Source organism: Pieris napi, chromosome 10 (assembly GCF_905475465.1).
Source record: "Pieris napi chromosome 10, ilPieNapi1.2, whole genome shotgun sequence".
Classification (NCBI taxonomy): domain Eukaryota; kingdom Metazoa; phylum Arthropoda; class Insecta; order Lepidoptera; family Pieridae; genus Pieris; species Pieris napi.
Genome location: NC_062243.1, coordinates 1680200 through 1691511, shown reverse-complemented (window position 1 = coordinate 1691511; position 11312 = coordinate 1680200). Strand labels below are relative to the sequence as shown.

Genomic DNA, 11312 nt, shown 5'->3' with positions numbered 1-11312 from the left:
AACGTTGTTTCTATGTTGAATAACAAATAGCAGTGTTAGAAATAAACTATATTATAAGCAGAAATTGCAGTGGGTAGTTTCGATACCCACCCGCCTTCTAAAAAAGAAAGGCCTCAATGTGCCACGGGCTCATTGGTTGCTCGGACGTAAACAAGTAAGGTGGTTGGTATCGAGGCCGCATACTGTGATATCGTTCTATGTTATTCTTATTCGGTGGTTTTTGTGTAATAGTTTTAAGGTTAACGGTTGTTTTTAAAATACCCAAAGTCGTGTTGTTTTGATTGTATAAGATTAATTTTAAGGTAGATTTAGTGTGATTTCGAATATACCGTGTTTTATTCTTTGATAAAGTTATTTTTGGTTAAATCACTTCTTACGTTATTTCGAATTGTTTTCTTTTATTTGATTATCACTTCTGGTTGCTAAAAATATTATTTAAAAGCAGCAAAATAAAACTATAAATAAAGATTTAAATTTAATCTTGATTCCTCGAAACAAAGTTTACATGAAGATGTTGTCCAGGTACTAAAAAGAGTCCTCGCTTATCAAACTCCACTTCGTTGGGCTTAGGCGCGCCGGGAAGAGGCACTAACTTGTAGTTTAGTATCAAATTTGCTATGCCGTGACGTACTGAGATCTGCCCAAATCTTTTACCTGAAAACAAATCCAAAATATAAATACTCCAATCGTTTATTTTTGACTAGCTGTAAAACATTGAACGTGGTAAAAAGATGCATTAACATTGGATTTTTTAATACATATTCGAATGTGATATAACGCTTGACATTTTATATAAAAAACTTAAACACGAAACCTTGTAAAAAGTTTTATGATTCCTCACGGATTTATTTCTATTTTCTGTTGATTCATACTGTTTGCTACTACATTATTTACTTAATTATAAGTTACTAGCAAACTCGGCGAACTCCGTTTCGCCACCAGATGGCTTCGTTTTATGTAACATTTCGTTTGGTGATCCCGCTTTTCTGTTGAAATTTTTCCTGAATTTTCTTTGCTATAAACCACGGAGCCCGAGACCTTTCCAACGAATGCAAAACCGTGGAAATCGGTTCGTGCGTTCTGGAGTTATAGCGTCAGGAAGGAAAACCCGACTTATTTTTATATAGTAGATGACAGGCAATTTGATCCATATCACGGATATGACCCACAAGTATTAGCTAGAATTATATCCGCGAACCAGTGTCGCCGCTCTAAATGGTTTGACCATTTGAATACGTCATGCGCGTCATTAAATCACGTGGCACAATTCTTATCATTTTACTAACGACATGTTTTGACGACTTAATATCTATATCTCATGTACTTTTAACTCTGATTAATATACAGAGAGAATACATACATTAAGGACTCGAAGACTGAACGCGAAGTATGACAAGATCCATAACTTTATTGACAAACGGGAGATATTCATAGCGCTAAATGTCGAATCTAAATCTTACCCTTATACTATTTAATCTGTTAACTTATTACTTTTTAGTAATTAATTTTATTGCTCTATGATACCGCCGCCCATGGACACTCTCAATGCCAGAGGCCCCAGAGATTGCCGGCCTTTTAAGAATTGATACGCTCTTTTCTCGAAGACACCTAAGTCGAATTGGTTCGGAAATACTTCTCTATAATCTAAAGTCGTAACTCTTAGTGATAAAACACATAAGAGTGATTTAACATACCAAATTAAGCACTCATAATCTGAATACAATATTCACGAGGATCTGAAATTACCTATGCAACTTCTTGGTCCGTCTCCAAATGGCAAATATGTGTATGGTTTTATGTTCTTCTCATTCTCCGGTAAAAACCTATCAGGGTTGAAGGTATCAGGATCTGGATAGATTTTAGAATCGTGCTGCATTCCAATGGCGTTCACATAGATCGGGGTCCCCGCTGGAATGGTCAAATTGTCGTCCACTTTATAGTCCAAGGCAGCTACTCTATCCAACCAGCCCATTGGCACGTACTTCCGAAGTGTCTCTAAAATAATATAGAACAATGATTACAGGAACGCCAGTAACGTCAGTTCTGTACGATCTATTGACTGTTATTATAAGTATATTCAAACGAACCAATTCTCTACGCTACTGTGACGTGTAAAAATTATTTTCCTCTTAAAATATATATAATTTCCAAATACTAAAAGTTATAACATCCTAATCATTTTATTTAAGAAGTGCGTAAAGATTTAATTTGGTTTATCAATATTGTGATCAATTTGTGTTCCACCCTCACATAATTTTTTTATATAATGAGCGAATGTTAAATGCGCACATAAAAAGAAAGTCCATTTGTACACAGCCGGGGATCGAAGCTACGACCTCAGAGATGAGAGTCGCACTTTGAAGCCACTAAGCCAACACTGCATAATTTTCCATAGAGAAATAAATTCCTTTTGACAATCTTGTCACGCTTAATAACAAATTTCATAAGAGAACACAAAATATTATTTATAACTATGTATGTAAATTATAGACCTACCTTTAGTAACAGCATTAATATAAGGTAATTCAGAAAGCTTGATAATTTCCAATCGGCCATCTTTACTTTGCATCTGAACTTCTTTCAACTCGTTGTATAATTTTTCCTAATAGAAAGAAAATCAATAACGTTAGGCGTTATGTAAATTACCTAATATTGTGTTGTTTTCTTTACGAGAGCACTACATTTAAATTATAGAAACGAGAAATTAAATTATTTACCAAACTGATCTGAAGTAATTTTTAATAAAGTTTCTTATACTATTTTTTTTTTTTTTTTAAGACAATTCACACCAATTGACCTAGTCCCATGCTAAGCTGGTGAAGCTTGTGTTATGGGTACTAGGCAACGGATATACATACATATTATAGATAGATAGACATATAAATACATATTTAAACACCCAAGACCTAAGCACAACACCAAATGCTCATCACATCGATGTTCGTCTCAGCCGGGGATCGAACCCAGGACCCATGGATTCGCAGTCAGGGGTACTAACCACTAGACCAATGAGTCGTCGAATGTATGTACGTAAAAAAAAGTTATATTTAATACCTGTACATCTTGATTAAAAGCTAATTCATATGTTGCAAAGCTTAATATTGATCCCGACGTTTCAAAACCTCCGAACAAGAAGATAGCTGCTTGAGCTATAATTATATGATCAGATATTGCTGAAAAACAAAAAGTTATATAAATTAGGTGTTTGAAGTATTTTGCGGCTGTTGGATTTATAATTTTTAGGCAAGGATAGTTATTGTTCCACCGCTAACGTTTTCAATCTGAAATTGTTGTTTGATTATTGGGTTCGGGCGTATAACATTCCGGCCATTTCTTATAGTATAGAGAGAGAGAAAAATAAATAGAACTGGCGGTATGGACACATACCTTCACCGTTATTGGCACCTTCTTCTTTCATCTTCAGAAGCACGTCCAAAAAGTCTTTAGATTCAGTATTTCGATTACTCGCTCTTTTTTGTGAGACGATATTAAACACTCGTGTAAAGTAATCAGTCGACGATTTTGGAAAAAAGGAAAACCTGAAAATATTTAATTACCCAATTGTAAGAAGCAATTCTAAAAGTAATATTCTTCAGACAATGATTCTTACTAATTATTTTCCTATAATTAATTATTAAGATAAATATTATTAGAATAATACAAATAATTAACACTCCAAGTCCAAGTGAAGTTCTACTTAACAAAAACTCGCAACACTGCATGTGTCTTAGAATCAGATATCTCATAATTTTTATAGGCGAGAAGGTTTTATTTGTATGTTCATATTCATTTCATAAGATCTACCACAAGTATTAATTGCACATATAGAAACAGTTCGAACGATGTTGGAGAGTTGAGTATTGCATTAGGCTATGTAACAAAATCAGTTTTTCTTTTTTAGAACAGCCCTGCGATTCTGTAACTCACTTTTCGAACTCACACAGCGGTTTTCACATCGGCGGTCGCTCTCAAATCAGTCGTGAAGCAGTCATTTTATGATTGGGCATTCTGATAAACAATAAACTACAAGCTCCCACCTTTTCAGAATGCCAAATCATCGTTTCAGTTGATGTAATCAATCGTTCGGCAAAGCTCTTACCTGAAAATATCAACAAGCTTGGGGAAGAAGAAAATGCTGATCCAATTGAGTCCTCTGTACATATCGAACTCCATGAACGCCTTGGTAACGGTCCTCATAGGATCCTCTCCAGTAAGCGTTGCGTTGGTCTTAATTCCGAAGGCAGCCGTTGCAAATATATCCGTTGTGAAATCCGTGAATAGATACTGAAATTTGATATTCAAAATTTACTTTGTAACGCCTCGCCAAAAACAAAACCAAAATTTTTTTTAATTGATATAATAGTAATAAATAAGGAACTTCGTTTCCTATATTTAACAAGACTCCTAATGGCCGATTTACATTATCTTAGTGTTTAGGAGAGTGCTTTAGTACAACTTGAAAGGCAAGTTCTTTAGCGTAGCGTTTACTAAAGCAAGTAGCGTTTACATGTTTCAACTAAAGTACTATCCTAAAGCACTCTCCTAAACACTAAGATAATGTAAATCGGCCTTTAATGCATACTTATGGATTACAAACGTTATTATAAAAGTAATTAAATAATTTTATTTCAAGCTTTGTAATTTTTTGATAAATAAATGTTTTTAACAAGATGTACTTATTCCTCTTACATTCTATTAGGAACAAAGAATATATTTATTTACTTTTCACTCTTCGTAAATCGGAAACTAGTACTACTACTAGTATACCTACAAAATTGACGGTTAGACAGTTAATTGGAGAAAAAAATGATAGTTTTATTCGCGTGTTAACTCGTTTTGGCCATTTTTTGACTTAATGAGTTTTCGCTCTACGGGGACGACATATCTATTGCTTTAAGTTCAATAACGTGCGTTAACGCAATTTAATAAAAATTGAACCTATTGAATTTATTACAATACTTTTATCTTAGTTAGGTATTTAAACCGCTGATCCAAGGAAATTTTCCCGATACTTACACTTTTAGATACGCCAAAAGCTTTTCTTGCGACATATGTTTTGGGATTACATATATTATTTACCTAAAGGTTATTTACAATGCAATATGACTATATTCATTCGTCATTTCTGAACATCTAAGAAGTAAACAAACGTATCCTATTAATCCTAATTTTTGATTACATATTATGACACATGTGAACTTAGGGATAATATGTAAATTCCAGTCGGTATTCTTTTAATAGTATATTATAATTTATAGGTGCGCGAGAGGCGAGCACCATATAATAATAGTTTATAGGCTAGGTAGTGGCCGCAGTGGGAAGACAAAGAAAAACTTCTTGAATTTAAAAGTATATAATAATGATTACAACATATACAGAAGGAACGAAATTGAATGATAAGAGTTGTAATTCAATTAGAGAAAAGAAAGCACAAGAAAGTACAAGAATAGATAAATTATACGTCACTAAGGGATAGTTCCTAAATCGCGCACGGGTTTCGCCTTTGACAGTTCTAAACGCACTGGCCACTGCCCGCGCCCGTGTCGTCACACATAGCGGTAAAATCACCGACGCGGTGGAAAAGAGGAGTGATATTATTGTTCGCCACAATATTATCGAATTTTCACGACAATGCGCAGTGTTGCCGTTTTTGACCGTCGTCTAGTGTGAATGAGTTTACAATGGTGTTAACTGTTAAATTTATCGGCCAATTTTATCTCAATTTGTTTGTATGAGAAAATTGGGTTTTTAGTTAATGGCATTTTTTTGCATTTACGAAAATATGCATATTACACCTGCATTATAAAAAAATGCCATAACGTTGTTTCTATGTTGAATAACAAATAGCAGTGTTAGAAATAAACTATATTATAAGCAGAAATTGCAGTGGGTAGTTTCGATACCCACCCGCCTTCTAAAAAAGAAAGGCCTCAATGTGCCACGGGCTCATTGGTTGCTCGGACGTAAACAAGTAAGGTGGTTGGTATCGAGGCCGCATACTGTGATATCGTTCTATGTTATTCTTATTCGGTGGTTTTTGTGTAATAGTTTTAAGGTTAACGGTTGTTTTTAAAATACCCAAAGTCGTGTTGTTTTGATTGTATAAGATTAATTTTAAGGTAGATTTAGTGTGATTTCGAATATACCGTGTTTTATTCTTTGATAAAGTTATTTTTGGTTAAATCACTTCTTACGTTATTTCGAATTGTTTTCTTTTATTTGATTATCACTTCTGGTTGCTAAAAATATTATTTAAAAGCAGCTGTAATGTCCTGCTTCTTGGAGTGTTTTACGGCTCACCAACACCACAACACTTGTACAAACGTCCTACACACAACCGCTCCGTTCGGGTGTCAGATTACGACTGACTGTCTGACAAGTGACGTAGGCGCATGAGACAACCAAGCAACACTTTATTTAGTCAATACACTACATCCCTTTTTTGTTTTATTTGTTTTTATTGATTATATCTCTCTGATTACTCATTAATGTAACTTGGATGTAATGTGATGGATTTTACATGAATCAAACATAATTAATGAAATTAAAGTTTTATGCAGCTACACTAGGGTTAAGTTCCGACATTGATTTCCTCGTCGTTAACTTCATTTCTTTTCAGACATTCCATTCCCCTTGAACTCTTTTCAAATGTACAACGTCCCTTCTTCGAGTTTGACCGGTTTCATCGTTTCTTACCGTGATATCTCCTCCTTTCGTGATTTCCACCGTGTGTATTTCTGGATTTATTTATTTTATTTTTATTTATTTCCTTTATTCATATTTTTATATACACTATGTCTCCTGGTATTAAATCACACTATCCAGCCTTCCGTTTATCGTATCCGATTTCTTTTCTCATTTGTTTTCTTTTTTTTTTTCTCTATCCTTAACCTCAGTGTCTTGTGCTGTCCTCTCTATTGTATCGTTTACCGTAGGTAATTTATCTCTAAACTTCCTTTTGGTGAAAAGTTCTGATGAGGTTCTTCCAGTAACAGAATGTGTTGTACATGGTTAAATATTCCAGTAAACTTTCCTTCCAGTCTTTATTTTCAGCTATACTTATTTTAAGACGTTTAAGTATGACACAGTTTTGTCTTTCGACCTCTCCGCTTTGTCGCAGCCAATATGGTACTGTATTGAAAAGAATAATGTTTATTTCTGTTAGAAATGATTTAAACTCTTCGCTGAGTAACTGTCTTCTATTATCTGCAGTTATTGATTTCCTAATCGACTGAATATTCCTTTAAGTTTGGCTACAATTTCAGTAGAGGTAATTTTGCGACAAATCTTCACTTCTTTATAATATGTGGTCACCACTTGTAATGAATTGCGATATCAATCCAAAGCACTTCTGGAAACTCACGCCGTTTTATAGGGTTTGGTGGACATGGTGCAGATACAAGAGTACATCCTTTACAGGCTTTAACAATTTTATCAGCCTCTGTCGCATCTAGGCCACCAGACTTTCGTACGAAGTCTCGCCTTCATTGACACGATACCGGGATGTCCCTCGTGAGCTGCATCCAAAACTCTTTTACGGAGTGCCGAGGGAACCACAATTCTCGTTCCTCTCAATAATATACCCTCATGAAAACAAAGTTCATTTTGTAAGATTTTATACAACTTCACGTCGTCGTTCCATATGTTCCGATATAAACCCTCTTTCACGTTTAGTATTTCCCTATCGTCCATTGTGCTATCTATTATTTCTTTAATATAAACAGCACGAGGTCGGGCAAACTCTACAATATGACAAATGTGATTGTCTTCCAATTTTATCAGGGATTTCTCCGCATTTTTGCTTATTTGTTGTCTCGACAATGAGTCGGCGATATTGGTTTTCCCTGGTTGGTAAACTATTTTATAGTCGTAAGATTGTAAGCGCATAACCCATCTCTCTATCCCTGCACATGGTTTAGATTTAGGACCAAATATTACCTCCAACGGCTTGTGATCTCTTATAAGTTCCAATCTTTTACAATAAAGGAATATGTGGAAATGTTCCACCGCCCACACGAGAATTAACGCTTCTTTTTCTGTCTGGCAATAGCGGCGTTCACAGTCAGTCAGAGTTTTGTGGCCATATGCAATAATCCTGGGCTCACCTTTGGAATTAGTTTGAACTAAAACTCCACCTAAATCCACAGGACTAGCAACTGCTATGACAATCGTACGATCGCTAACATTATAATACCCTAAGCTAGGAATATTTATCATGATTTCCTTCAACGACTTTAAATACCCCTTTTGTTCTGGTCCGGTTACATGATATGCCAAACATGAGTCTCTTGTATCTGAATTAGCCTTTACTGGTTATAAAGGTGGTTGTTTCTTGAAGCAGGATCAAGTTGGTGAAATGCGTCTTTAATATCCAATTTTGTAAATACTTTTGCATTTTTCATTTTAGGTAGCAACTTGTCCATCGTCGGCAATGGGTAATTTTCTCGTACAATGGCTCCATTTCCTTTCAGCACCGGGACTACAGGGGACACCCATTTAGAAGAACCCACTATCGGCTCTGTAATATCCCTATGTTTAAGTTCTTCTTCCTGTCGAAACGACTTTTCTTTTGTTCATGTCTATATTATTATAATATTTCCACTTTCCGCTTCAACGTCTGTTTCTAAACTGGTCTAATTGTTTATTAACAACTTCAAGAGTATTTGCTTCGGTGATTACTTGCTCTAATGTAATTTCATCCCCAATCTGTGATATCGTCCTTCTCAGTTCGGGTAGAAAACATTTTTTCGTTATTTGGTCGATAATGTTTTCATCTCTCTCGGCAAACTGACATTTAGCTTGTTTTCTCAGTCTCACCACAAATTTCAATTTTTTCGTCAGGTTTTTGTTTAAGGAGCCTGAATATATGTCTCTCGTATACTTTGTTCTGTTTTGGTGCAAAGTAGGCATCAAGTTTAGATATTGCTACTTCAAACACGTCTTTGCCTTCAGTTGGTTCGACATCAGCTCCAGGAATGTTGTAAAACACTTCCTGTAAGTCTAGCCCGCCGAAATGTAGAAGAGAGGCCCTTTTCTTTACATCTTCGTCAATGTTAGACGCTTCCAGGTAAATGAATAGTGCTCATTTCCATCGCTCCCATCGTGCACCCATTGAGGTAGATTTACCGTTACAGTCGAACTTTTCCAGTGAAAGGAGTGACATCTTTCGACCAGGAATTATCAATTTAATGATTCAGATATCTATGTATCTGCAGTTAGATTTGATCTCAGATGCTTCCATCTCGTATCAATTTTATGATCGGATTATATTTTTATCCTCATAAAGCTACTTAAGCCGTCCATACCAACAAACGTATAAATTTAATTATCAGATTTTGAATCTGCTAAGTTTGTAGATTTTATCTTAGATGATCTTGTATGAATTTAATGATCGGATTATATTTTTATCCGCATTAATCTACTTAAGCTGTTCATACCAACAAACGTATAAATTGAATTATCAGATTTTTAATCTGCTAAGTTAGTACCCACTAACGTACAATAATAATTTTATTGTAAAGCTTTTATTTTATTTACTGGTATCAATTTAATGATCAGAATTTTAATCTGCTTTTATTTACTGATATCAATTTAATGATCAGACTTTTAATCTGTTTTGTTTTTATTTACTGGTATCAATTTAATGATCAGACTTTTAATCTGCTTTTATTTTTATTTACTGCTATCAATTTAATGATCAGACTTTTAATCTGCTTTTGTTTTTATTTACTGGAATCAATTTAATGATCAGACTTTTAATCTGCTTTTGTTTATATTTACTGGTATCAATTTAATGATCAGACTTTTAATCTGCTTTTATTTTTATTTACTGCTATCAATTTAATGATCAGACTTTTAATCTGCTTTTGTTTTTATTTACTGGAATCAATTTAATGATCAGACTTTTAATCTGCTTTTGTTTATATTTACTGGTATCAATTTAATGATCAGACTTTTGGTCTGCTTTTATTTTTATTCACAGGTATCAATTTAATAATCAGACTTTTAGTCTGCTTTTATTTTTATTTACAGATATCAATTTAATGATCAGACTTTTAGTCTGCTTTTATTTTTATTTACAAGATATCAATTTAATGATCAGACTTTTAGTCTGCTTTTATTTTGATTAACTGGCATCAATTTAATGATCAGACTTTTAGTCTGCTTTTATTTTTATTTACAGGTATCAATTTAATGATCAGACTTTTAGTCTGCTTCTATTTTTATTTACAGATATCAATTTAATGATCAGACTTTTAGTCTGCTTTTATTTTTATTTACAGATATTGATTTAATGATCAGACTTTTAGTCTGCTTTTATTTTGATTTACAGGTATCAATTTAATGATCAGACTTTTAGTCTGCTTCTATTTTTATTTACTGGCATCAATTTAATGATCAGACTTTAAGTCTGCTTTTATTTGTATATACAGGTATCAATTTAATGATCAGACTTTTAGTCTGCTTCTATTTTTATTTACTGGCATCAATTTAATGATCAGACTTTAAGTCTGCTTTTATTTGTATATACAGGTATCAATTTAATGATCAGACTTATAGTCTGCTTTTATTTGTATATACAGGTATCAATTTAATGATCAGACTTATAGTCTGCTTCTATTTTTATTTACTGGCATCAATTTAATGATCAGACTTTAAGTCTGCTTTTATTTGTATATACAGGTATCAATTTAATGATCAGACTTATAGTCTGCTTTTATTTGTATATACAGGTATCAATTTAATGATCAGACTTATAGTCTGCTTTTATTTGTATATACAGGTATCAATTTAATGATCAGACTTATAGTCTGCTTTTATTTGTATATACAGGTATCAATTTAATGATCAGACTTATAGTCTGCTTTTTATTTTGATTTACAGGTATCAATTTAATGATCAGTTGGGTTCCAACTGCTTTGAGTAGATACTCCCTTTTGTTTTACAGTATTAATCACAACCACATAGTTTTAATTAATTTAGTGAACCAGATCCAATTTAGGATCTTTGTTAAATCTGCGTTAGTTAGGTAGACAGGTACCTACCGATTTAACGGTCAACGGTTGTAAATAAACCTTGCTATTATTTTTATTGTTTTTTTTGTAGACAAATAGAAACATCACTAAACACAAGCATAATCTTAGTATATATAAATTACTGGTCACATTGTTTGTCCACTATGGACTCCTAAACTACCGAACCAATATCAATCAAATTTGCACACCGTGTGCAGTTTGATCTAACTTAAAAGATAGGATACATCTCAATTTATACCCGCAATATTATTTTATTGCAAAATATTTGTTTCTTAT

At 33.6% G+C, this 11312-nt stretch overlaps 1 protein-coding gene across 1 annotated transcript; it reads right to left on the bottom strand.

Moving 5' to 3' along the window:
• Positions 1–462: 462 nt before the first annotated feature.
• On the bottom strand, positions 463–4308 carry LOC125053422 (cytochrome P450 6k1-like). The gene is made up of 6 exons (XM_047654798.1): positions 4100–4308; positions 3388–3539; positions 3055–3173; positions 2497–2602; positions 1747–1995; positions 463–654 (listed from the first exon to the last, which is right to left on the bottom strand). The coding sequence occupies exons 1-6, from the start codon at positions 4195–4197 to the stop codon at positions 476–478; spliced, it is 903 nt and encodes a 300-aa protein (XP_047510754.1). The 5' UTR covers positions 4198–4308; the 3' UTR covers positions 463–475.
• Between the last annotated feature and the right edge of the window lie 7004 nt (positions 4309–11312).